General features: G+C 49.7%; 3 protein-coding genes across 8 annotated transcripts in view; 2 read left to right on the top strand and 1 right to left on the bottom strand.

Annotated features, from left to right (window-relative positions):
• The window catches only part of cdk16 (cyclin dependent kinase 16), a 29979-nt gene extending 16646 nt beyond the window's left edge, over positions 1 to 13333 (top strand). For 2 of the 6 annotated variants that reach the window (XM_088929846.1, XM_088929824.1), the window contains 12 exons: positions 496 to 610; positions 1095 to 1189; positions 1634 to 1696; positions 2252 to 2375; positions 2491 to 2611; positions 3385 to 3482; positions 4038 to 4143; positions 4689 to 4731; positions 5036 to 5126; positions 5792 to 5869; positions 7903 to 8019; positions 8552 to 13333. In XM_088929846.1, the coding sequence (XP_088785972.1) occupies positions 496 to 610; positions 1095 to 1189; positions 1634 to 1696; positions 2252 to 2375; positions 2491 to 2611; positions 3385 to 3482; positions 4038 to 4143; positions 4689 to 4731; positions 5036 to 5126; positions 5792 to 5869; positions 7903 to 7976 (1008 nt within the window). In that variant the 3' untranslated portion in view covers positions 7977 to 8019; positions 8552 to 13333. Of the gene's footprint in view, positions 1 to 495; positions 611 to 1094; positions 1190 to 1633; positions 1697 to 2251; positions 2376 to 2490; positions 2612 to 3384; positions 3483 to 4037; positions 4144 to 4688; positions 4732 to 5035; positions 5127 to 5791; positions 5870 to 6793; positions 6837 to 7902; positions 8020 to 8551 lie in introns of all 6 variants that reach the window. The other 4 variants (XR_016093884.1, XM_088929842.1, XM_088929841.1 and 1 more) reach the window with 4 other exon arrangements.
• A 1036-nt stretch (positions 13334 to 14369) lies between these two features.
• Positions 14370 to 17686, top strand: tsr2 (TSR2 ribosome maturation factor). The gene is made up of 5 exons (XM_088929812.1): positions 14370 to 14453; positions 15061 to 15151; positions 15260 to 15351; positions 15636 to 15842; positions 16385 to 17686. The coding sequence occupies exons 1-5, from the start codon at positions 14373 to 14375 to the stop codon at positions 16499 to 16501; spliced, it is 588 nt and encodes a 195-aa protein (XP_088785938.1). The 5' UTR covers positions 14370 to 14372; the 3' UTR covers positions 16502 to 17686.
• Positions 17683 to 26412, bottom strand: fam50a (family with sequence similarity 50 member A). The gene is made up of 13 exons (XM_088929800.1): positions 26180 to 26412; positions 24862 to 24946; positions 24005 to 24104; positions 23557 to 23684; positions 23152 to 23228; positions 22474 to 22540; positions 21818 to 21879; positions 20571 to 20647; positions 20108 to 20162; positions 19955 to 20003; positions 19277 to 19347; positions 18465 to 18575; positions 17683 to 17897 (listed from the first exon to the last, which is right to left on the bottom strand). Exons 1-13 carry the CDS (start codon positions 26288 to 26290, stop codon positions 17889 to 17891), a joined length of 1002 nt encoding a protein of 333 aa, XP_088785926.1. The 5' UTR covers positions 26291 to 26412; the 3' UTR covers positions 17683 to 17888.
• Positions 26413 to 26521: the final 109 nt, after the last annotated feature.

The raw sequence follows: 26521 nt of genomic DNA, 5'->3' as shown, positions 1-26521 counted from the left end.
CAGAGCGTGACTCTAGTCAGTGTCCCTGTGTGTCAGAGCGTGACTCTAGTCAGTGTCAGTCTGTGTGTCAGAGCGTGACTCTAGTCAGTGTCAGTCTGTGTGTCAGAGCATGACTCTAGTCAGTGTCCCTGTGTGTCAGAGCATGACTCTAGTCAGTGTCAGTCTGTGTGTCAGAGCGTGACTCTAGTCAGTGTCCCTGTGTGTCAGAGCGTGACTCTAGTCAGTGTCAGTCTGTGTGTCAGAGCGTGACTCTAGTCAGTGTCAGTCTGTGTGTCAGAGCGTGACTCTAGTCGGTGTGTCAGTGTGTTTTTTTTGTGATAAGGTGTGTCTGAGGGGAGAAGCATCGGTCTGAGAGCTGCAGAAGAGCAAGCATGAATTAATTCCATGCTGGAAAATGAAAAGTTGTGTAGCCTCTTCAGATGTGTCATACGGCGTGAGTGCTAGGCTGGCCGTGAGGGGTGATGGATAACGGTGCCGGCGTGCTCTGCCCCGCAGGGAACCTACGCCACAGTGTACAAAGGCCGCAGCAAGCTGACTGACAACCTGGTGGCCCTGAAGGAGATCAGGCTGGAGCACGAGGAAGGGGCGCCGTGCACGGCCATCAGAGAAGGTGAGAGCAGCACCGTGCTGCACCACCAGCTCGGAGTTAAATGTCTCCTGTAAACGATTGCTTTTTAATCTGAACCACAGCTCAGTAAAAGTATTGAAAAAAGTAATCCGTTACAGTGCTCTGTGTCATGTGTGTAGTAATGCACTACCTCTCCCCCAGATTACTACAATAAATAGTACAACACACAGGAGCGCAGTGCAGTATAATATGCTAATATATAATCAGAAAAATATATATATTGTATATTTATATCAGAAATACAAGATGCATTATCAGGTTCCAGCAGGAGAACAAACTGAATACAACCATATACACTCAGGACAGCATGAGACTAGAGACAGCAGGACTCATAGATCAGCTGCATTTGAGAGAGGTTTTTGCTCCTCTTTTTTAAAAACCTTTGTGGTTTCAGGGCATTTTTTCAAACCAAAGGCAATGTAATTTTGTTCAGTTTGTTAATGACTGAAAAATTGTGTTTCTCCAGTATCTCTCCTGAAGGACCTAAAGCACGCCAACATCGTGACTCTCCATGACATTATCCACACCCAGAAATCCCTGACTCTGGTCTTCGAGTACCTGGTGAGTCTCTCACACACACCGGCCCACTGGGACACACACACGGGCACACACACTGGTGGCCCACTGGGAGAGACACACACTAACAGGGACACGCACTGGCCCACTGGGAGAGACGCACACGCACTGGCCCACTGGGACAGACACACACACACACACACACACACACACACACACACACACTGCCCCACTGGGACAGGCACACACGCTGGCCCACTGGGACAGGCACACACGCTGGCCCACTGGGACACACACACACACATGGACACACACGCTGGCCCACTGGGACACACACACACACATGGACACACACACTGGCCCACTGGGACAGACACACACACATGGACACACACACTGGCCCACTGGGACAGACACGCACATGGACACTAGCGCTGCTAGGGCTGGAGCTGGAATTCTGAAAGCGCTGTCTTGACCTCTTTGTCCCAGGACAAGGACCTGAAGCAGTACCTGGACGACTGTGGGAACTGTATCCACATGCACAACGTCAAGGTGAGGCCCCCACACACCTGTGCTCACCTTCCGTTGACTTAGGGTGTGCTTGGATTATTTTTTTTATCGCTAGCAACAATTGCTTGCAAATATTTACGTTACTGCAAGTTAAATCTAAGTTCTCGTATTCACTTGTTAGTTTTGTGGTTTGTTCAGCTCTGTCCTTCAGCAGTTAGCTGAAAACAGAGCTGAGCTAAAAAAAAACGGAATATAATATACCTGTAACAGAACTGACTGCAATCCAGCCGTCGGTCATCAGTCTCATCTCTCTCTGGGGGTGTCTAGCCTGACGGGGTTTCCAGTCTCGGGGAGGTTTGAACGGTGTAGCCTCAGCAGAACGCTTGTATGTTGTCTTTCAACTAAAATGCGTAGCAAGCTCCGAGGAAATATGATCTGGAAATATTTATTTTCAAACTGCAGCTGGACGGCAGTATTGACAGTGATGCGTCTGGGGTTCTTTTGACTTCCCTGCACGATGGTTTTGCTGGATTTTGAAAGGTTAGCAGAGGGGCTTTTGAAAGGAGTGAGCTGTGACTCTGTCCCCCCCTCCCCCAGCTCTTTCTGTTCCAGCTGCTGCGGGGACTGGCTTACTGCCACAGCAGGAAGGTGCTGCACAGAGACCTCAAGCCCCAGAACCTGCTCATCAACGAGAGGGGCGAGCTCAAGCTGGCGGATTTCGGTCAGTGTCTGTGTGGCCTCGTTCCCTCACGCTCTCTCTCTCTGTCCCTGGATCAGTGTGGGTCACCTGCAGAGCATCCCACTGAGACTGACCCCCAGTTTGTCTGTTTGTCCAGGTCTGGCCCGGGCCAAGTCCATCCCCACCAAGACCTACTCGAACGAGGTGGTGACCCTGTGGTACCGGCCCCCTGACATCCTGCTGGGCTCCACTGACTACTCCACACAGATAGACATGTGGTCAGTATAACCCCACTGAGCACTCCACACAGATAGACATGTGGTCAGTATAACACTGCTGACTACTCCACACAGATAGACATGTGGTCAGTATAACCCCACTGAGCACTCCACACAGATAGACATGTGGTCAGTATAACACTGCTGACTACTCCACACAGATAGACATGTGGTCAGTATAACCCCACTGAGCACTCCACACAGATAGACATGTGGTCAGTATAACCCCACTGAGCACTCCACACAGATAGACATGTGGTCAGTATAACACTGCTGAGCACTCCACACAGATAGACATGTGGTCAGTATAACCCCACTGAGCACTCCACACAGATAGACATGTGGTCAGTATAACACTGCTGAGCACTCCACACAGACATGTGGTCAGTATAACACCGCTGACCACTCCACACAGATAGACATGTGGTCAATATAAAACTGCTGACCACTCCACACAGATAGACTTGTGGTCAATATAACACCACTGACCACTTCGTGCAGATGGACCACAGATGTGGTCAGTTTAATGCTACTGACCACTCTGTACAGATAGACCTGTGGTCAGTAGAATGTACAGATAGACCTGTGGTCAGTAGAACGCCACTGACCACCCTGCACAGATAGACCTGTGGTCAGTAGAACGCCACTGACCACTCTGCACAGATAGACCTGTGGTCAGTAGAACGCGATCAGACTGCCTCTCCAATGTTGCTGCGAGCTGATTTGACCACTCACACCAGTGTGGTGTAAACTCTCCCTCTCCGTCCCCTCAGGGGCGTGGGGTGCATTTTCTATGAGATGTCCACTGGACGGCCGCTGTTTCCAGGCTCTACTGTTGAAGAGGAGCTGCACTTCATCTTCAAACTGCTCGGTAATGCCTCCCCGTCTCTCCTCCCTCTCTCCTGACCCCCCTCCCTCCTCTTTCGGGCTCTGCTTTTCTTCTGTATAGTCTGAAGCTCAGCAGGTGTGAGCCTGGCCAGTACCTGGATGGGAGACCTCCTGGGAAAAACTAAGGCTGCTGCTGGAAGAGGTGTTAGTGGGGCCAGCAGGGGGCGCTCTCCGTGCAGTCTGTGTGGGTCCTAATGCCCCAGTACAGTGATGGGAAAACTATACTGCGCTATACTCTTCTCCAAAAAACAAGGAGTATTACTGTGGTGTCCTGGCCTTAAACAATCTTGGCCTCCCAATAATCTCCATCTTTGAATTGGCTTCATCACTGTTCTCCTCCCCACAATTTCACATTGGTGGTGGTGGAGGAGAGTTCCCATTACCTGTAGAGTGCTTTGAGTGGAGTGTCCAGAAAAGTGCTGTATACTGGAAGTGTAAGGAATTATTACACTCTGTGTCCCTCGGCAGTCAGTCATCACCCTCTCTGAGCTCTCCACTGCGTGTGCTGCATGTCTGTCTCTGTCCTTCCTTGTTCTAGGTACGCCCACTGAAGAGACCTGGCCTGGTATCGCCTCTAATGAGGACTTCATTTCCTTCAACTACCCCCGCTACAGAGCCGACAACCTGCACAGCCACACCCCCAGGTACACAGCTGCATTTGCCGCAGCCCTCACAGCTGCGCAGCCGCAGGCCACCAGGTGCAGAGCTGCGCAGCCGCAGCCTACAGGTACACAGCTGCACAGCCTCAGGCCCCAAGTATACAGCTCTGCAGGCGCTGACCTGAGGTCCACAGTAGCTGCAGCTGCAGGTCTCATTTACACAACTGCGCAGCCACACCCCACAGGTGCACAGCAGCTGCAGGTCTCATTTACACAGCTGCGCAGCTGCAGCCCTCAGGATCACAGCTGCACAGCCACAGTTCACAGCGCACATCTGCGCAGCTGCAGCCCTCAGGTACACAGCTCCTGATGAAGCAATGGACCCAATAATGTCTCTCCTGGGGGAGGCAGGTTGGGAACACATACACTCCAATGTGCATCTGGAGCAGGTGGAACAGGGTACCCTACTCCCCCCTTGTGTGTAGGGGACAGGTATCTTGCGCGTCTGGGGAAAAGGTGGCTGTACCATGCATCTGGGGTGGGTGGACAGGTGGTGTCTGTGTTCTGACTGCTCTCTTTCTGTCTTTCAGACTGGACAACGATGGAGTGGAGCTGCTCTCTAAACTGCTGCAGGTGAGATGCAGATGCACCACTAATACGTCTAACACTTTCTTCATGAACTCTGCTCTCCTGCTGTGAATAGGTTTCCTGCACCCATAACTGCTTACCTGGAAAAGCATAAATAAGGTGCAAAGCAGTCTGGAATATGGTGCCTGTAAATGCCTGCATTTAGCTGCTGTTTCCTTCTGTATGAGGCTCAGGATTTACTTTTCTTATTAATAACCGTGCATAGGAATAGGCTGTTGCCGCAGCTGTTGGCTGTGTGAACAATCTGAATTGATTTAGTTGTGAACTGTTTTGATTTTTTATGTTTCAGTTCGAGGGCAGGAAGCGAATTTCAGCGGATGAAGCCATGAGGCAGCCCTACTTTCACAGCCTGGGGGAGAGAGTGGTCAACCTGCCTGACAGTGAGTGTGTCAGCGCATCGCAGCCCAGGGCAGCAAAGAGCAGAGCATCACCGCACAGGGCAGCACATCATAGCACAGCACGTCACAGCCCAGGGCAGCACGTCACAGCCCAGGGCAGCACGTCACAGCCCAGGGCAGCACATCACAGCCCAGGGCAGCACGTCACAGCACAGGGCAGCATGTCGCAGCACAGGGCAGTGCATCAAAACAAAAGTGCAGCACATCACAGCGCATCACAGCACAGGGCAGCGTGTCACAGCACAGGGTAGTGCATCAAAACATAAGGGCAGCGTATCACAGCACAGGGCAGCGTATCACAGCACAGGGCAGCATACGGCACCACATAGCAGTTCATCCAAATACAGGGCAGCACAGGGCAGTGCATCAAAACACAGGGGAGTGCAGAGCAGCGCATTAGAACAGTCAGGTCAGAGCAGTGCAGGGCAGGACATTGTGGGACAATCCAGTATTGCAGTATATTCACTGAGCTTCTCCTGGAAGTGTTTTGGTGTCTTCTATGTTTGATTTAGAGATTTGATATTTCAAAGTGGAGGTTTTGACTTTTTTTTCTTAAATGTATTTTTTTATTGCTGGTGTTGATTATTCTATTAATGGGAAGGGGGCCGAAGTCAGGATCTCATTCTGTGCCTCTGTCTCTCTCTCAGCTACTTCTATATTTGCACTAAAGGAGATCCAGCTGGAGAGGGAGCCTGGTATGAGGATGAGCTCCCTGCCTGAGTCAGGTGAGCTGGGGTGGGTCTCTTTCTGTTTGTCTCTCTCCGTCTGTCTGGACAGAACACCTTCTACCATTGTGAGCTCTATCGCCAGTGTGCAAAAATACAGACCCGTTACATTCTGTAAAAAGGAGAGTTTTTTTCCCCAGCTGTCCTCATAATAGAGCCGAAGAGCCTATCAGGGCGAACTAGATGCCTGCTAGAAACATTCCAGTATAATTATGGTTAAGACATGAAGTAAAGTTTAATACTGGAGAAAATGATCTTGACAGTGTATCTCATGAGAGAGTTAATACTCCTGAAAAAGTGAGGTAGCCCAGGATCACTGCACCGTTTAACCTCATTCAGTACAGCTTGAAAACGACAATTGGTGATGCATATGGTATATACTGTACACATGGCAGCACCGGTCATTATATAGTACTTGCTGTACTTAATGTAATACTGGTTTAAGAAAACACTGTCTCTGGGTACAGTATATACTGATTTAGTTGCATCACTACTGCTGCTACAACTACCACAGCTGTTACTTCTATTACTGCTGCTGTTTCTGTCTTACTGCTGTGCTTCTGGGTTATATACTCCACAGCTGCTAGCTCTGCTAGTCACGTAGTAGTAACTCCTGGAACCATCTCTGCTGCAGCACTAGATCAGTGAGTGCAGCACGAGACTCTTCATTTCTGCCCTTCAGCGCTGCTGGCGCTGTTACTGCGGTGGCTGTTCCTGTAGCTGTAGGGAAGAGCGAAGCAGCAGCAGCAGTGAAAGGGTTGTAAAGTGCCACCAGGGTGTGTCTGTGCCGAATTGAGAAAACCGTAGGGCCTGCGTTCTCGCCACCATCCCATCTCGACACTCCCATCCTGATCTTCTCCTCCCTCCCTAATCCCCTCACTCCTTCCTTCTCCCTCTGCCTCCCTGCCTGCCCTCATCTCCCAGCAGCGCTGACAGTGTGTGTGGAGGATGCAGAGTTCTGACTCAGGTACAGAGATGGGCATCTTGGCACGGCTGCCTGTGTGGGCACCCTGGCGTTGCTGCCCCCCCTCACGCCGCTGGCTCATGCCTGACCTGACCCTGCCATCCCTTCCCTCCTCCCATCCCCCCGCCACTGGACTCAGACCTGGCTGTGGGCAGCGTCCCCTGCAGTCCTCCAGTCCTCACGCCTGCAGGGCTGGGCTCACACACAGGACACGGGCAGGCGTTGCTGAATTCACATGCTTAGCCTCTGAGTCTGTGGATTTGGGGATTATGCAGCACGTGCTGATGCAGGAGCTCTGCTGCCAGCCCTGGGGCGCGGGGGGGCTGGGGCTCAGGCTGGGAACAGCAGACTGACGGGCCGTGAGGTTAATTATTCTGCAAACTGCGGGTGAACTGTAGCACAAGAAAGGCCCCAGAGCAAGCAAAGGAACTGTCTTAGAGCTTATTCGCGCTGGTTGGAAAGCTGCAGGAGCACGGGGCTGGCCGGGAGAGCGCCTGTGGTGGCGAGACGAGAGGGCAGCAGCCGTGGGCACAGGCTGGACGCCGCTGGGGGGAGGGGGAGGTGTTTCGGGGGAGCTGGCTGGGGAAAGACCCTGGTGCTCCGTGTTGGGCTAGTCTGCGTTTGGCTCACCTCAGCCGTATCCTCCAAGGAGTCGATCAAAACGCCACATTCATTACAACTCGGACAACCGGACCTAGACACCGTAACCGGGCCCGGCCCAGACTACATCTCTTCAGCAGGCAGAGCCTGCAGCGGCTTCCTTAGACCCACAGATTAACCCACAGACAGGGCTGAGATTCCCCTAAATGTTCATTAGCTGAATTGAAGCACGACAGGTGTGGGCTAAACTAACATGAGGGTTAAATGGGGGAAGTTAAGGCCCTGTGTGGGCTGGTTAGAGATGAATATCAGTGATTTTTTTCCCCATCTTTCTGTCCTGCCCAGGCCTTGGCTTGCAATTGCCGTCTTTTAACATATTATCTTCCTTTTCTTATGTTTTATTTCTCCTGCCACTCCCCCTCCCCCCCCCCTTCCCCCCCTCTCCCCCACTGCCGCCTCCATGTAATAGTCTCCTCCACTGACACTGAGTATTTCCAGCCAGCCAGTCAGATTGAAGCTGCCCCCGAGCATGCGCTGTGCTAGTCCTAATCCCACATCCTCATTGACTGCAGTGGCTCCTGCCCGGGTAACAGAACTCTTCCTGCTTGTTTTTCTCCTCTTTGATTGGTGGTGTGTGTTTGGCGCGCGCTTTGGTTTTGTGAATCCATGTGTGGTGTGCAAGCAGTCTTGCACTGTTTTCACTTTACCCTGTTCTGTAGGACTGCCCCACTGAACACCTGATATATAGACTGCATGCGCTGAGAATTGTTCTTGGGCAGAACAATGTGGTGTTGTAGTGAGGGTTCTGGACTCGTAACTGAAGCTTTGCAGGTTCAAATCCTACTTGGGGGCACAGCTGTTGTACCCTTAAGCAAGGCACCTCACTCAAATTGCTCAAGGAAAATACCCAGCTGTGTAAATCAGTACAGATTTAAATCACAATGAAGAATAAATAAGATGCGAATACACTGTAGGGAGGAATCAGATACTGTGAACGGGGGGTGCCGAGCGTGCTGTCTGTGAGCTGTGTGCATGTCCTCTCCGTCTTGTCTCTGTCGTCGTGCAGACCGGCGCTGCTCCTGTGCTGCACTTGACAGACCTCTCCTGTCTGTTTGCAGTGGACGGCAAGCCCCGAAGACAGAGCCTGCTCTACTGAGACAGGGGGGAGAACCGTGAAGACAAGGAGAGAACCAGGGAGAGACGCCCTGTTCATCGTCTGGGGATACATCACATTCACATCGGAAACTTTCATTGTTTTTTTTTTTTTTCAAGAAGCGTTGTGGTGCTTTTTGGGGGTGCCGAGACTGACATGTGGGGTGGTTTCGGTGGGGGCAGTTGGCTCATCCCATGTGTCCTCTGAGGTGAGGTTGAGAGATGTGAAGGGGAGTTTGGGGGACAGACGCCACTCTCCCTCTCAATGCTCACTTCTCTTTCTTCACTCTCTCTCCTGTCTTCCTACACTCCCCCTGTGTCTCCTGCAGAAAGACTGGGACTGTCTCTCCAATTTGACCCGACCCTCCCCCCTGAGCACCTAGTCCCAGGGATTTTGGAAAGGAGCAGGGGTGTAATCCCAGTGTCCCGGCCAAGTTTCCCATTGGCCCTTACCAATCATGGCCTCCTAATAACCCCCTTCTCTGAACTGGCTTCATCACTCTGCTCTCCCCCCCACTGAGAGCTGGTGTGTGGGGAGCCCACTGGCGGATCTTCCATTTGGGGGCTGCACATTGGTGGCGGTAGTAGGATTCCCCATTACCTGTAAAGCGCTTTGAGTGGAGTGTCCAGAAAGGCACTATATAAGTGTAAAGATGATTATTACTCACTGTGGGGTCCCCCCAGCAGCATGTGAAGCAGACAGTAGCCATCCTGTGTCTGACATGGTGTGGAACCCCATCACTGTGGGGCTCAGTGCAGTGGGGTGCCAGGGTCATGCACTAGTGGTGAACTGCAGGGAACAGATGCCAGTGGGGTTTTAGCACAGCCCTGGGTGTCGCACCTTCATGACTGAGGGAGCACCTCTGGGAGGAGGCGTGCAGGGTCCACCTGGGACACAGTGCCCCTGATCTTATCCACAGCGGAAACGGCGGGAGACTCCCAACAACATGATGTTGTGAAATCCGAGAATATAATTTTTTATGTTTTTCTCATTAGAAGAATTCTGATGAGGGAGTGTTGTACTGTCATGTCTGGTTGTATGTTTTAAAGAAAAAAAAAGTTAATTTGATGCCATTGCAACAGGATTTTTGTTTCTCTCTTGGCAGTGATGATGGCATTTCTGTTTGATGTTTTAAAGGATGGTACTGAGCTCTGGGGGGGGCTGCTCTGTGATTATGGGGGTGTCTGGAGGGGCTTAGTCTTAGGGAGAATTGAGGGAGGGGGTTTGTCCTTCTCTCGGTGCACATTGGGACTCCCCTGCCTCTTTAAACAACCCAGACCATCTCGGTCAAGCCACACTGCTAGAGCCCTGCCCTTTTAAAATGAGCGTCTCTGAGGTGAGGGGGTGTATGCAGCACCAGTAAGCAGGGAATGGAGCTGACCTGCACTTGGCGGGATTCGTTTGGCACTCAAGGCCTCCCCGGGGCACAGACGTTCAGGATAGTCAGTGGTGTTTCCTGCTGTTAATTAGCCCTTGCATTGCCTTTGTTCAGTGTGTGGAAGACGGGCTGTGTCCGGCTCTGGGCTCTGCCTCAGGCGGGCCTGTAGTGGACAGGGCTCAACAGTAGCTCAGATGGTCTGCTCTGTCGCCATGTCATGCCTGTTGTATTTGGGCCAGACTGTGGAGTTCCCCGTCTGCCTTTTTTGAAGCAATATAACTGTCAATGGCCAAAGTAATGTGTCTGTGAAACTGATATTTTTTTATCCAGAGTTTTCAGACTGGTTCTCGTTTCGTTTTCATCATGTGTCTGAGTGTAGAAATGGGGAGATCAATCAGGGAGATGAGACACTACAAACACTGTATCACGAGCTCCAGTTGCTCCTGACCTTGCCTGCCAGCGGCCCCTGTGTCTTGCTGTTGTATCCGAGTATTGACCTGTGTTGTATTGTGTGCTGATGGCTGTAGCGCAGGAGAAGGCAGATGCACGATGCTGACATGCTGTAGCTCTGTCGGTTGACTTTTAACCCCTCTCTGTGTCCGGGTGGAATTCCCGGCTTATCCTGTGGTGAGAGGTTCGGCAGGGGTACAAGTAAACGTGCACACTGGTGAGCGCAGGTGGGGACAGACAGCCTGGACCCCTCCCTCTGGCCCTGCAGGGTGCAGGTACTCCCACAGTCAGCCCTGCTGGTAGAAGCCCTAAAGAGAATTGCTCATACTGTGACTGTCTTTCGAGCCCGCATGACTTCCTTATCCACCGTTAGTGTTATTCCTGCAATCACCGTTTCGATTGTTTTTCTCTGATTCCCTTTTTCATACCAGACGGACCTACAGGTAGTTTAAAATCGCCGATGGTGGGGCAGGTTGTTGAAAAGATTAAGAGGGGGGCAGCCGAGTGACCAAGGACACAGCTTGGAAGAGCGAAGGCAGGCAGGCTGCACTGTACGTCTTCCCGAAAGAGGGAGGGGTGAGGAATGTGCAGCCTCAGCATTGCTGAGCAAAGGACAGAGTGGCTTCTCTTTCTTCCTGAGGGATGGCTTTTCACATGCAGGTGTCTTGGACATGAGAACATGAGACAACTCTTTGTGTAAATGCTGTCCTGATTAGCAGATCTCATCTAGTCGTTTCCTGGAAGAAGCCAGGTTATCAGCTTCAGCAACATGGCTGGGCGGCTTGTTCCACACTCCCACAGCCCCCAGATGTGTGATGTGTGCCTGTTTGTTTTTTTTCCTCTCTCTTTAAATGCAGACAATCCTGAGCTGTGATGGGTTTGTAGAGTTAGAATCGGGTCACTGTCCTCCTGTCTGGGTCAGCACCTGTGTCCACTTTTCTTTTCAAAAAGAAGACGACACCGGGAAGCTCTGAAGTCTATTGTGAATTGTCCCAATCTTCTTGTGCTGCTGCTGCGTAGGCCGAAGATATAATGGTGTCAGCAGCAGGGGTTCATGTGCTTCTCCTCACCTTCAATCAACAAATCGTGGACGGGCAGTAAGCGCTTCCTGTCCTGGGGGATATTTCCACATCTCGTCACTGAGGCCGGAGACGCAGCACAGCCAGAGCTGCAGGCCCAGATCGTTGCGGTCCTCACTGTCCTCTCCGCACCAGATCTGTTCCACGGTGTTGAGTGTGTGCGGTCCTGGCCCTGGCACTTCTGCCCCTCCCAGTGGTGTCTCCTGTAGGAGCTGAATATGGGGAACTTTTCACAGTATTTCTGCCTGGGCCTGGTCCTTCATGCTGGCCACCTGTATTTGCTTTGTAGTGGTCTGATTTGCTCTGTACTACATTATACTGTGTTTTTACTACAGTAAAACCACAGGATGCTGTGATGAGTGTTACTCTGTTCAGCCAGTAATGGATTCAGATAGGCGATACCGCTTGAGTATCGCCTATACTGCTTGAGGATTGAGTTTTTTCTGGTAAGCTGCAGTTTCTCATCCTGGCCACTTGGTGTCGCTGTTGAGGGTGCTGTAACAGCCTTGCATGTCTGTGACGGCATGACTGTCTAGGATTTTGTTTTTCCAAGGTCAGTTATTCCCATAGTAATTGGGGGGTGAATAACTTTCCCCTATACCCCAAAGGGTTGGGGACCACTGGGCCAGACGACACTGCTCGGTATGTACTAGGGGGACCTGCCAGGGCATGCTGAACATGCTTCAGTTCACTGAGCAGTCTGAATACCCCAAAAGCTCTGGGCTGAGCAGTGAACAATTCTTAGCTATTCCCCAAAACTCTGTTGTTGCACCCATAGCCATTCTGCAAGGTGTTTTGTGTTGTCTTGACCCTTTTTGCATTTTGAGCAAATACTTGCAAGGTGACCTTGTCTTCTCAAAAGCAATACACGCTCCCCCTGCATCCTGAAAGTTGTTATGTGTTTTAAGGGGTGCAACATCAACCAAGAAAAGCCAAAGGTGTGAAAAAAGACATTTCTTCCTTTTTTTTTTACAGTTGAAGCAGTTTTGGAAAACTGAAGCTGGGAGTTTGATTTGGAGCATAGGAGAAGTTCAGCAAAGATGTACTGTAAGCAAGCTAAAAAGCTCTGAAATCTATTTTTCGGTGCACACGCAGTATAGGCCGTCAGTATAAGCTTCACAGCTGTACTGGTCTACTGTACACCTGGTACGTTTGGAGGGGGGTTCCCTCCCTGTCAGATTGAATCAGTCTGTGGTTCTGAAAGATGTTCATCGCTGCTGTGGTACTTCCTGCTGTTTAGCTGCATCTAAGTGAATAGTTTCCTTAAGGCGCTAAGGACAATTCAGAATTTCCTGTTCAAACCAGTAAGACGCACTGTTCCAGCTGTCACTCATGGTCATACATCCCTTCTGACATCACCATTACCTTAGAGCACGGGCCATGTGTTTCAGGAGGTCGAAGGTCACCTGAATACCATTCAATGTAGTATGTATGACTATGAACAGAAGGATACTGCAGTAAGGATCCTGCTGTACATGGGGCAGTCAGAATGTCCACTTTACCACCTTCGCTACAGGATTTTGTAAAAAGCAATAGAGCTGTAATGCTCTGTGAATGATGTAGGTGTGCCACCCCAACACATCATGCACCCCACATTTCAACTTCCATTACCACCCCACACAAGCTGGTTACAAGCAATGAATTTGTAAGTTATTGTAATTTTTTTATTCAATTTGACAATGATGCATTTGTTGCTTATCTGTTTGTTTGTTTGTTTGTTTGTTTTTTCTTTGGACATTTTTTAATGAAATGTTTTAGAAATGTTCATAGTATGCAATCTGTAAAAAATAATCTACATGTCTAATGTACATTGTAAGAGCTATTAAAAACTTTGAAGGAGTGAAGATGGATCTGTGCAACTTTTGTTTTTGGCTAGTCAGTGTGTTGAGTCTTGGTCCTGTAGGGCTGGTCAGTGTGTCTGCACTAGGGGGTGTCCAGTCCTGGTCCTGTAGGGTTGGTCAGTGTGTCTGCACCAGGGGTGTCCAGTCCTGGTCCTGGAGGGATGATCAGTGTGTCTGCAGCAGAGCATCCAGTCCTGGTCCTGGAGGGCCAGACACTGTGTCTGCAGGTTTTCTAGGTCTTTTCAGAGAGCAGTACTATAGCGACACCATTACTGGACACTCTTAGTGTAGATGTCCTGTCCAGGAGGTATTTTTTCTTTTACCTATAAATAGGCTTGCTAAACTCTCCAACTTTAATTCTGAGGTCTCAGAATGTTGCAGGGTGCAGTGGATGTGAGAACAGTGAGGGGTGATTGAGAGAAATTTTCAGAACTTTTGGACACATCTGGACTCTGGATTCTATACTTCTGCCTCCTACTGGTACACCAACCACGCTACATGTGTTCTGGAGAACTGGTCAAGGAGTGGGTGTGCAGAAGGTGTCTCTATACATTACTTGAGTGTGAGCGTTGCGGTGTGGGGATCTTGGCGTGTTTCAGTGCTGTGAGCACTGGTTGGTCTCCCGGCTGCTCAGGCATATCGACCAAGGAGGGCAAACTGTAGGGTTGCCTTCATCTTCCAGGGGTCTACTGAATTCTTAAAAAAGAAATAACATGAAAACAAAATCTTATAAAAGCTATTTAATATTTCTATAAAATCGTGTTAGTCTGAAGGATAAATTTCATTCTAGTGATTTTTCCTCAACATTTTTGATTATATTGGTAAGGTACTTCGTCTTTACTTAAAGGGAAGCTTTATGTCGAATATTGGCGAAGAGAAGAGCAGAAAGCAACAGAACATTTTTATTTAATGTTTAAATTTATAAAATTACGTACGCACGTCTCCTTCTCGATCGATGATTTCTCTATCGAGTGGTTTTCCTACAGCGCCGCAAAGCGGATGCAAGCGATCGACTTCTAATGCCTCTTCGTTTTCAAGATGGCTGCGCCCGTTCTGTCCGCACATGAAGTTTTTGCCGAGGGGGTTCGTGCTGTTTTGGAGACGTGGCCGGTGCTGCAAGTGAGAACAGTTTTTCTTTCAATCTTAAAACCAGTTTTTCGTATTTCTATAGGTGTATTTTGAGTCTTAATTAACGGGGGTGTCAGGACAAATGATCGTGTTTGAGTTAACACGGTCTGGCCGGTCGATACCAAAAATAGGGTCGATTTGCTATGAAATTCTGTAACACAGCAGTGAATTGTAGTATAAATCTGATTATATTTAAATTTCATTGAATTTGGCTGTTGATTTACTGTAACTTTCTATTATAAAAATGTTTTAACCGTCTTTTTACTGTAGTCTACTGTAGCACAACCTATTTAAAAAGGAGTCCTGAGTTTAAAAGTATTGTAAAGACCGCGGGCTTCGGTACGGAATGCAGCAGGCGTAGGGCTCAGGGAATGGGGTTGAACACCACATTTAATAACCAGAACCGGGGAAAGGTACACACACAGGGACAGGGGTTACAGCGCTGCACCTACGCGAAGGGAAGAGCTGTCTCCCAGCCTCCGTCCCACTATAAACAGTCCCGTAGTCCCGCCCCCAGGCGATGGCGCTACAGTATTTATTTTAATATATTACTGCAACCCCCTTTCTGTCACGACTGTTTACTTCTGCTTTGTCTAAGATTGCGGTGGACAATGGATTTGGGGGTGCATACAGCCGACAGAAAGCTGATTGGATGGTGGACGCTGTGCAGCAGTATTTCCATGACAACAGTGAGTGGTTTTTATTTTGCGTGTCCAGCGCCTCTCCTCTGACTGTGTGCTCTGTGCGTGTCCAGTGCCTCTCCTCTGACTGTGTGCTGTGTTCTCTGTGTTGTGCAGCTGACCTGGAGCAGGATGAGGTCGAGGACTTCCTGGCAGAGCTGATGAACAATGAGTTTGACACTGTGGTGGAGGATGGCAGTCTGCCACAGGTACACGCACTCCTGTACATAAGACCAGCTGCTGCACAGAGCGTGCAGGGCTGCAGGGCTGAACAGCAACCCACAGTTCCTTGCTCTTGCATTTCACCCATTGCTTTTACCTGTTAATAGGTTTGCTAATTATAAATTCTATAACTTTTAATTCTGGGGTCTGTGTCCTCTTGGAGTGGATGTGAAAACAGTGAGGGATGATTGAGAGAGACCTGCAGGAATCGGGCTGTCCAGACCTTAAGTCACCTTAAGGGTCTCATTGTTTTCTTCTGTATGTCCAATAGGTGGCGCTAGAAGTGCGTGATCTGTTTGGGAAGTGTCAGCAGGGGCATCTGGTGGAGGTGAGGGACCGGATCGCCCAGCTGGCACAGCGCCGCGCGCCTGTCAAGGTTACCGCTGTCCCTGCCCACGCCCCTGATGAGGAAGGGGGGCAGGAGAGAGGGAGCAGTGAGGACGAGGACGAGGAGGAGGAGGAGGGGAGAGAGACAGAGGTACTGATTGCATGGTGTCCACTGTCTCTTGAACAGCTGTTGCTACTGCCTTGCCAGTCTCAAACAGCCATTATTATTGAAGAGTCACAGTGTCTCTCTCTAGGACCCCGTGTCTCTCTTTGACAAAAAAGCCCTAGACTGGTAACCCTAACTGCTCTGACTCACAAGTTTAAATGAAGCCCTCAGCCTCATGATTCGCCCCCATTAAACCCATTTGGCTCTGAGAAGTTTCTGCAAAGAAAATGGGCGTGTTGTTCAAGGGACTTTCTAACCCTGTTTCCACCTGAGCATTATTTAAAGGGCGAATAAGTAAAAAAACCTCAGTTTTAGGTTTTATCTTGAAGCTGTGGACTAAATCAAAATGAGTGTTGCATATTAATTCCATGTCTGATAATTAAGGTGTCCCGCAGAATGAAGTGTGTGGATGTGCTGTCCCACTAGTCCAGCTCAGATGCATGGTATTTAAAATGCGTATGTGGGGACAACTCTCCCTTTGTCTTCGTGTCATCGTCTCTCAGCACCCTGCTGTCTGTATCCCCCAGGCGATGGAGTGTGAGGAGGCGGCAGGCGGGGTCCCCACTCCCCCCTTGGCCCAGGACAGCCTTCCCCCGCCCGACGCCGAGGACGGCTGGACGGTGGTGCGCAGGAAGAAGAAATGAGAGAGCGAGGATGAGGAGGAGAGAAGTGGGAGTGCGTGTCCTTCTATCCCAGCTGTGCTCCGAGCAGCGTGTGGGCAGGCCCTGGAGGCCCCTGGGCTCTTCCTGCTCCTCGCAGCGCTTGCGATACCAGCTGCAGTGACCTCCAGCCCCAGCGCTCCGGGGAGAGTGCGATGTGGACAAGAAGAGGGGGATTCTGATCCCTTGTCCAGCAGGAGCCTGGGACCTTCAGGGGACTGTGGAGCTCAGGGCTGATAGACTGGTGCTCTGGTTGGAACGCACACCAACTTCTGTCTTTCTCTGTATCAATGCACGTCTTTGAGAGTGTGTGTGTGATTGTGTGTGGTGTGTGGATTAGGGTGACAAACTGGTGCCATATTAAAGCAGCAGTTGAGGCATGTCTGTGTGAAAATATCAATTCAGCGCAGTTCAACAGTTTTTGGTTCTCTTGCCTTCATCCAGTACAGATCTATCCTGTTGATCCTGGTGAACAACACGTTGGTAGTGCCAACTCTTGGGATAATAAGAGGATTACAATTAAATTCATTTAAAAATAATTTTATTACTCATTTTTAACCTCTGTAGTAGGGTCAGGACGGCTAAAGCTGCTGTTTTGGCAGTGAAGAGAAGACAGATGTCCATGTTATTTCAGAGCCCGGGTGCAGTCTGGGAGTGTCCAGTGCACTCCTCTGGGCCGAGCTAGTGATCTGCACGCCTGTAGGACAGGCCAGTCCATGCTTGGCTGTGGGTACCTGCTATGTCAGGTGTGGACACACGAGTGTTTGAATCTCCTGCCTCTATTGTGCTGTGCTGATTTTTTTTAAAGTCAGTTTTGTGAGCGTGTGGAATGTTAGAAGGAGAACTGCCTTTGTTTAATTTAAACAAACGAATCACATCAAATAAAGTTAATTTTCTCAGAATATTTTTTTCTTCTATTCTACAGATAGTGATATTACTTGCTAAAACCAAAGTGTACCTGAATAAAGTGTCAGCGCAGGAGACGGCAGTGTTGAGGGGCTTGGACTTATAACTGAAAGGTTGTAGGTTCAAATCCAATTAGTCTAAAAACAGAGCTAGCTCTGTAAATGGTCTGAAATGTAACTTATTATTACAGGCATAATATAACTTATGTGCATAACATTATTTCTATTGATGGTAATAAAAGATAGTGTGAAGTAAAATACTAAAGATTTTTAAAGAGCCTTTTATTTAATTAATTGATATAAGTGACCATCTTTAAAAACAGTTTCACAGTGTAGGGTAAATTCATATTTACAAGGGCTGAAACAGAAACAGAAGTATCACCAGGCTGAAAGTAAAATTAAAACATAATATATATACAAAATCATAAAAGTGCACCCGCGGGTGACGGCACCGACACAGGATTCCTTTACCGGATCTGAAAAACAAGAGGGAAGAAAACCTTTACAACCCAGCAATCTTTACTTCTCCGCGGACACGGGGGGAAGAAGTTTTATTCTTCCCCCACAAGAGGAAGGAGCTGCAGCCCATCGCCACATCGCCCCGGCCCGACCCGGCCCCTCTGCGGGGTCACGTGCGAACCCCCTAGCCAGACTCCGCTGTGGGGCTCTGCTGCTCAGCTGCAGGCCACAGAGGGGAAAGGGGGATACAAGAGAATAAGAAGGGGTTCTTTCCAGGAAAATTCCAGAGTGGACACCTCTTGATCCTCACGCAGCAGCTGTGGAGCTGGGCCTGGGGCCTGCCTGCGGTATGCCGAGAGCTGGCGGATCAGCGCAAGGCAGTAACGGCAGCGTACAGCGACGGGCGGTGCCGGCCTCACGCTGGGAATCCGCGCAACACGCACGTGACTCAGACTGCTGTGCAGGGTGGCTCCGATTCGGAAAAGGCGCTATGCTTCGCCGCCTTGCGCCTCCTCCCGGGAGGACGGAAAGGGGGACCCCTGCGGACAGAGCGAGGGGGTGCAGGGTGGGGGTGCGGCACTCACCGTGTACTTGTCCCACTTCTTCTCGGGGTCGTAGGGCTCCCAGCGGCTGGCGGGGAAGATGTGCTTGTTCTTCTCGTACCAGCTCCTCAGCACCACCTTGCCAGCGTGAGACTGAGGGGGGACACAAGTGGGGAGACGGCGCCATGAGCACGTGACCCCCGAGAACCAGGACCGGGACTTCCAGCGACACGTGCACTCGTGTGGAAAGGGAGGTGCAACAAAAAAGCTCCGAGTGGAGAAAGGGGGGAGCAGTTCTGAAGACGAGAGTCTGGTCATGCCGTCTAGCAAAGCATCATCTTGTTGTGCTTGTTTCCATACAGCTTCTGCGCGTGACTCTAACCACATGATCGAGAGGAATATCAGGCTCTATCCTCACAAGACCTTGTAAGCTGGGAGTTGTTCCCGAAGGATGGCAGGAACTTGGGAATCAGCTTTGACAAAGAGCCGTCCATGCCCGAACTGCTCCCAGTTTTGTGCACTCTGAAGTGCTGACCTTTCCCCATCACCTTTATCAGGACTCGATGCTCCCACATCTTTGCGTCTTCACACTCAAATCCCAGTTAATCACCCCATCGTTAAAAACGATGTCTTGAAGAGAGCAGAAGCAGATGATATTTACTCAAGGCTACACAGACACACAGATGACAGGAATAAAGGGACCACAGACAAGACACATACATCTCAAGCACAGGCAGTAAGGCCAGTGTGAAGAACAGCCACATGTCCATTTTAAATCATGTGGCTTCTTAAAACCATTGTTACACTGCAACACAGGGGTTTATTGATGCCAAAGTGAAATGCTGGAAACACACCTCATCTTTCTCAACAGTGGCATCGCTCAGCAACCTGACGTCTTCATGCACATCGAAGTTAAACAGGGGACCTGCAGACAAACACGGAAACAGATTACAGTCTGTTCAGAGCAGAGGGAAATGCAACAGTCTTGAGACAGATCTCATTCCCTAGCTCCTGCAGCTCCTAGGAAGACATTTCAGTTTTTCTTCCTTTCTTGAAAGACATGGGTTTAGCAACCCAGAAGCGACGGACTCCTATCTTTCTATTCACCTGATTCTATCAAACCTGGAGACTAGCTCAGAATGAAAACAGACGGGTTATGGAGAAATGGGGGTTAAGTTCATTCCTCCTCACACTAGCACATGGGGGTCTGGTTTCTTCGGGTCTTTGTGACCTAACTATCTTTCTTTTCCCATGGAGATTGATACAGCAGTCTCATGAAAGATTTTGCATGCCAGCAATACTGTTAAAAATAAGCCACTCTGCTCATATCAGAAATAATTCCAAGCACACTATACAGTAATTAGATGTTTTCTGATTAACATTAGCAAGTGGGAGGGTTAGTCCATCACATGTGTTAGCAGAATAAATTCCTAATTTAGGTCATGCAGACTGAAGAGATGGAGACAAACCCGTCCCTGTGGTCTAAGGCTGTACTTTGTGAGGTCACCACAAGAGAAGACAACATCACTCACCGCTTTTGCCTCTAGCTTTTGTCACAATGAAATCGTAAAAGCTGTGGTGCTGAAATGAAACAGAACAATTTGTTTTTTCCCAGTTCCAAGGTGACAAAGAGGCGAGGTGACCCCAGTGGGCTCAGCGCAGGGTGTGCGGGTGGGGAAACTCACGTGTGGGATGATCAGGTCTTCCTTGATGTACATGAGCTGCTCCACACCAGCAGACCTGCAACAGGGAGCATGTTCACAGGGGAGCTCTCGCTGTTTCGAAGACTGGAGAAGGCCTCTCCAGACAGACAGCTGCTCTCACGGTAACTAGCCTACAGCAGGTCAAATCCTACAGGAGCCTCCAGGCCACTGTGAATCATATCCATCTTTGCTACATCATTACGATACACTTATTAATCCCCAAGGGGGAAATACAGCTCATACAGTTAAGAACCTTAAAAACACCACCCAGACATGACAGTTATTTTAGAACAGGCACATAACCCAGTACATAACTGGCCATTTGCCTCTCCGCTCAGTGTGGCCCATCTAAGGAACTGCAGGCTTGTGGCACAGAAAGCCTCTCACAGCTGATGCTCAGTGACACCCCGAGCTTCTCCCTCCCGGTCCCCTCCCACTACTGTACCTGAGCTCGCTGAAGTCCTTCCTCAGGATCTCCAGGGCCTTCTGCAGGAACTGCTGGATGGTGTTGCCCTTCTTCATCTGCACAACATACGCAAGGATCAGCTCTGCCAGCCAGCACACACTTTCATAAAGGCAACCCCTTTACCTGCCGCCTCAGGCCCAAGCAACAGCTACAGAATTTCCCCAGCAATGCGCTTTTATTCACCTCACATGCACCCACAGCACCCCACCGCAAGTGCACTCCAGTAAAAGACTACTTATCCATCAGAACATCAAAAAATGACAGGAGGCATTCAAGACCATCATGTTCAAGTGCTTCTCTTTCTAGATTGTATTTTATAGCAAACCCCCGTGTGTATGAAATCCACTTGACCCCACTTAGCAGAGGAACAGATCTGAGTATCAAATCAACCTGCAGGTCTTCAGGGCAGGGCTGTCCACTCCTGGGCCTGGAGGGCTGGAGTCCTTCTTCCAGAGCTGGCAGAAGCTCGCTCATTAGTCAAATTACACCAGCAACCAGCTGACTCAGCTCATTACGTGCTAGGCTAGAGTACTCACCTGCAGATACACAGACCCAGGAGTCGACAGCCTGCATTAGGAAACTGAAATACCTCTAAGAACCCATTTGAACGCAGGGAGAAAATACGCACTCCACACGGACAGCTAAACTCATACCCAGACCTCCACAGCTCTGAGCAAAGAGTACTACCTTGCCACTGAGCTAACCCCTTCCTTTTCTCTAAATTCGTAACTGGAACCTTTGCACAATTGTGGAAACGGTGTTAAATTAGCCTTTAATTGTATTTTGTTCTAGTTTACGTTTTTCTTATTGCGATGCTAACACCGTCCTGCTCTCATATTCAAGAACGCAGTAGACAAGCCTCTGCGTAGCCATTAGTGCTCATTACATTATTGATTCAGTGCAAACCAGAGCTAAACACAACTTTTGTTGAAAAAGTAAATATACACAGGAACTTAGAAGATTTAAAATTAATTTGAATGTTTCAAAGGTTCTTTCAAAATTACTTTCTGTGGTGCTACAGGAACAGCACATGACACGCTAAAGCCCTAAGACATGAGCAGTCATTCCAAGTCGGATGGAGTATTCCACAGGCAGCGGCACAATGGAACAGCACGTCACACTGTCGCAGTCACACAGATGGGTGCCCTTCACAGTCACTGTGCATTACAGCAGTCTGCCTTCAATCACAGCTCCCAGCCACTCCTGGGCCGTCTAACGGACCTCACCTTCACAGTCCTGCGGTGTCCTGAGCCATCCCAGTAGCTGAACGTGATCTCGATCTCCTCGCCTGCAACACAAGCCACACACCCTTCTGCCAGTGCCCTTGTAACCGTGAGGGGGCCAACCTCATTTCACATTTGTGCAGCAGGCCCACTGCTCAGCCCCCGACTCATCTGGCCTCTCCTCTCCGCCCAGAAGCACGACTTTCTACTCATGCACAGCGGCGCTGCGGTTCTGACGGCCGCCCCTACACGCCTGCCCGTTTCCTGACACAAGCGCGCCTGCAACTTAAAACAATCTGACAGTAAGATCAAATACTAACTACCTAGTTTTGTTTGTGTGTGTGTGTGTGTGTGTGTGTGTGTGTGTGTGTGTGCTTTTAAACTGCCGCCATACTGCCAGGCGCTGCTGTGTGCTGATTCTGGCAATACTGACCCACACAGAAGGCCGCAGATGCATCACTGTTTCTGCTGCAAATGTTAAGCACATTCTGGGAACGACCCTTAAGAAGGTTCAACTCCCTAAGGGTTCTTCTCGCAGTGTTTTCCCTGGGTTTACCATGCCGCGCCGTGTTTTACCATGGCTGTGCTTTCACGGTCGCCGGCGACCGAAAACCGCACCCGCCGGGAATTCGGGCGGACTGCGGAGCTCGCTCACTCACTCTTGATCTTCTCCTGCTTGCGCTCCCACTCCTGCCGCAGCTCCTCGCGCAGACGGTTCTCCTCCTCCTGCGCACGGGAGAATGAAACACAGCACCGTCACGCCTCTGGGGGGCGCTGCTGAGCGCCCGACAGTGGTCCCCCCAGTGCCACAGAGCGGGCCTCCTCCCTCTCCTGCTCTCTTCAAAGCATCTGTTATTTCCACACACGGGTTCAAACGACTTTCTCTCAATACATTTAGGTCTGCCAATTTTTTTGGCTCCATTCGGAAGAGACAACGGTGCCCTTTCTCCCGTTCTTGATCCCTGTGATCCTTAAAACCTCACGGGCAGCACAGCCCCCGTACCTGCAGGGCGCCACCTGCAGGAGAGGCGCATCCCTCACCAACAGCACCGCATGCTTGCAAGTGCCTGGGAGGTCAAGGGTCACCAAGAGCCTGAGAGGCCGGAACAACTACTAACCCCCCACTACTGACTTCAAACACGCAGGTGTCCCCCGTTAGACACTTAACACATACTTCTGCTCACCTCGTCCCTTCTGTTCTCATACAAAACCATTATCACTTTTCACTCTACTTTAGCAAAACAAAAAAGCCCGCAGACCCTAGACTCTCAACTGCCACCCTCCTCAGTGGCGCACTTTCTCAGCAGTGCGCTTGGCTGAGACCTGCTGCGCCTCACCTCTCGGTCTCTGTCCGGTAAGAAGCTGGTGTCCACGTCCGGGTTCTTCCCCAGTTTCTTCTTCTTAACCGGGATTTCTGTAAAAATCACATCAGTGTCACCTCCTGAGGCTGGGGAATCACTTCTGCAGTGTACATCATAACTGGCACCCCTACCCAACAACAGTGGAGAGAGACACACACACACACCAAGTGGGAACTGAGATCACGAGGTGCATCTTTACGCGAAGGGTTGTGGAAGTATGGAACAAGCTGCCCAACTATGCTGCTGAAGATCTTTGGATCCATCTTTTCTAAGCATGCTAACATCCTGCGCAAGTATGCCCTTGCATTCACAGCCGTGCAACACGCTGGCAAAGAGGACTGAAGTTTGTTTGGCTCTGCTGTGTCTAGTGTGAACTCTCACCCTCTTCCTCCTCCTCTTCCTCATTCTCCCCATCTTCATCCTCCTCTTCCTCAGGGTTGAAGGACAAGCTGGCGATCTTCCTCTTCTGCTCCTCCTTCCTCTTCTTCTCTTTCTGCTTCTCCAGTTTCCTGCAGGGTCAAGTGCAGAGACTGAGAGAAGGGTGGCAAGAGGGCAGACAGCCTCTTCCCCTCCAGCACCGCACTCCAGTGAGGTTGTACACTCAAGCAGAAAAACACACGCTTTCACACACTCCCTTCGTACAAGCACTGGGGAGGTAAACTATTCTCCTGCCTCATACAGCTATAACTAGATACTTTATCTACATTTAGCTGGTTGTGTCTGAGCAAATGTAGAAATTCTGTACTGTCAGGCTCATTCTTAAAAACAGTTTAACATATTTGGTCCTGCTCCTTTAGGTCAACTGGTAGCTGGTCAGTCAGAGACTCACAGCTGCAGCTCCTTGGACTGCTCCTTCTTGGCCAGCTGCTTCTCCCTCTCCTTCACCAGAGCCTCCTGCTTGGCCTTCATGTCATTGAGGGTCACCAGACCTGCCCAGGACACCGGAAGAAGCACAGTTATACAAGTGCCACCTTTTCGCTGCTTTGCTGTAGACATTAGCATCCAAGCAATCATCCATGACAAAACAGAGAGAGATCGCAACACTGCTGCTTTCTGTGGTTGTGTGTTCATTGAAAACATCAATGCACAACAATATAAGGGATAATAGTGGTGCAGTGGTGTCATGATCTGCTCTCTAAGTCAGTGGCACAGTCGTACCTGGCCTCAGCACTCAACACCTAGAACAGCATCAGGCCTGAATACAGAAAACACCGACACACACAGCACGGCGGCACAACCATCAAACCCAGCCTTCCAGGAAAACTGGAAGCACACACTGGCCAGGCACTGTTCATAAATAGCAGCACTCTTTCTTCTCTCAGCTACAAGACTGACACAAAGGCTCTCAACCTGAGCACAAGGACCCAAGACACTCACTGAGGTAGTCATAGGGAACAGACAGAAAAGAAAAAGTTAAACAACAAAACATTGGTTTCATTATCAAACTGTTTTACACCAGAAGGCAGTGCCTGTATCAGCAAGTGTACATTTTAAGTTTCACTAGATTCATGTTACAGAGGGGATGTTGAAACCACGGGGGTGCAGACTGACTGCAGGCTGCAAGGGAGACTGAAGAACTCTGGATTCTCAGGACTGCTGTCAAGAGCAACTACTGACCCTCAACTCCTGACAAATTGAAACCTGTGGTATCAAAATTCCCTCTGTTCCTTTCCGCACTGTACCTACCCACGGTGCTGGACTTCAGCTCTGCCTCCACGGCGTCATAGTGTGCAGAGAACTTCTTGTCGATGTTGGACTTCACCATGTTCTCCTAGAGGACAAGCAGGCTGGCCGTCAGCACAGGTTAGCAAAACTCTTTACACCAGCTTCATGATGCACCAAGGACCCTGTCGCCACCGAGCAACCTTTACAGGACAACCCTTCTGATAAACACAGCTCTTGAAGCTCACAGCACAGGTGTAGACCACTGATACTCACTCCAGCTACCTGGAGGGCAGCCATGCCTTCTGCTTTCATTACATCCTGGACTCTAAACAACCTTATTTCAATAACTGAACTGAGAGTTACCTGAACTCAGAGTTAGTACATGTTACCTCCAACACCTGACTACAGCCCTCTAAACCCCTGAAAAATACCACTATTAAAGTTAAGATTAATCAAGAGTGAATTGTAACTTTTGTTTAAAGGCACGTAATGTAAGTTCAAGGCATATTCGGATAAGTAACTGCTCAAATGAACATCTGTATTCAAACAATTCCACAACAGATGAATGAATTCAAAAGTTACTGCCCTTGCTTAAAAATAAACAAACGGCATTAAAATGTCTCTCGTTCCTAAAGAACCGGCTTGGAGGGACTCCTCCATCGTCCCCCCGGTCTGACCGATTGATAAAGGACAATCGCCTTTTTTAGAACAGTTGTAACAGAGCAGAGATTGCGTGACTTTGCACGAGTTCGTACTTATTGTGAGATGTGTATTGTGAAATAAAGTTTATTTTTGATCAAACAAAATCTTAAATACGTCCCCAAAAAAAATAAGGTTAACGGTGTAATTGACCGTTAAGCGTTGAACAGAAACAAGAAGATAACGGCGCTTCCAGGGACTGAGTGTCACTGTACTAGACAGCCCACGATCAGTACATCAACCGTTACTGCTTCTGTCCGGCAGATTATGATGAACCTGCGTTTCCACATTAATTTTCAGGGACCCCGTGACATCTCCTGTCTGTATCACTGTGTGTCGATGCACCCGTGCTAAACTGCACTATAAAGGGACTGACAGGCCAGTATCGTATAACCAATTATAGCGAGTCGGCTCCTGGTTCCATACACTGGGGACACTGTCCGGAGGACGGGGGACTTTTCCTCAGGGTATACAATTGTTCGCCTTCGCAATGGATCCGAGCCTCTCTAATTCGCTTCTCACCGAAGCTCGGTAACTCCACGCTTTCTAAGCATTTGATCACACCCGGGCTGTGGACTTGCTCTGCGTGCGGTGTTTTCTCGTGGACGGTACCACGCAGAACCGCGGCTCCATCACGCACCTCGGCAATTTTCTGTTTGAGCTGCTCCAGCTGTTCCCTTTCCTTCTCTCGCCTTTTCATCAGCTGCATGGCTCTCCCGGCCTCGCTGGCGGCTCCCTTGTACTGCGCCATGTCTCCTCTTCTTACAAAAAAAAAAGACCCTCTCAACGAAACAGTAACAATAAATCCCAAATACGCGGCGGTATCTCTGGGCCCTACACGAAACCGAGCACAGAAACGGTCGCACGAAATAAACGTCATTGCGCGACGCCCGCTGGGGGCGGAAGTTGTGCAGAAGGCTGTTACGTAAGCGCTCATATGAGGAACGTGTCTGCCTGGGTATCTTATATAAAAAAGACAAAA

Source organism: Atractosteus spatula, chromosome 2, assembly GCF_055471065.1.
Source record: "Atractosteus spatula isolate fAtrSpa1 chromosome 2, fAtrSpa1.hap1, whole genome shotgun sequence".
Taxonomy (NCBI): Eukaryota; Metazoa; Chordata; class Actinopteri; order Semionotiformes; family Lepisosteidae; genus Atractosteus; species Atractosteus spatula.
Note: the sequence above shows the minus strand (reverse complement) of the source record. Positions and strands in the feature narration are given on the sequence as shown.

Coding starts and splice junctions, on each gene's coding strand:
- fam50a (XM_088929800.1), bottom strand. CDS start 26,290: ATGGCGCAGTACAAGGGAGCCGCCAGCGAGGCCGGGAGAGCCATGCAG. Junction 23,229..23,556: donor GGAAGAGGAGGAGGAAGAGG/GTGAGAGTTCAC, acceptor TGATTTTTACAG/AAATCCCGGTTAAGAAGAAG. Junction 20,163..20,570: donor AAGGACTTCAGCGAGCTCAG/GTACAGTAGTGG, acceptor TCCCTGTTGCAG/GTCTGCTGGTGTGGAGCAGC.
- tsr2 (XM_088929812.1), top strand. CDS start 14,373: ATGGCTGCGCCCGTTCTGTCCGCACATGAAGTTTTTGCCGAGGGGGTT. Junction 15,152..15,259: donor GCAGTATTTCCATGACAACA/GTGAGTGGTTTT, acceptor TGTGTTGTGCAG/CTGACCTGGAGCAGGATGAG. Junction 15,843..16,384: donor AGGAGGGGAGAGAGACAGAG/GTACTGATTGCA, acceptor TGTATCCCCCAG/GCGATGGAGTGTGAGGAGGC.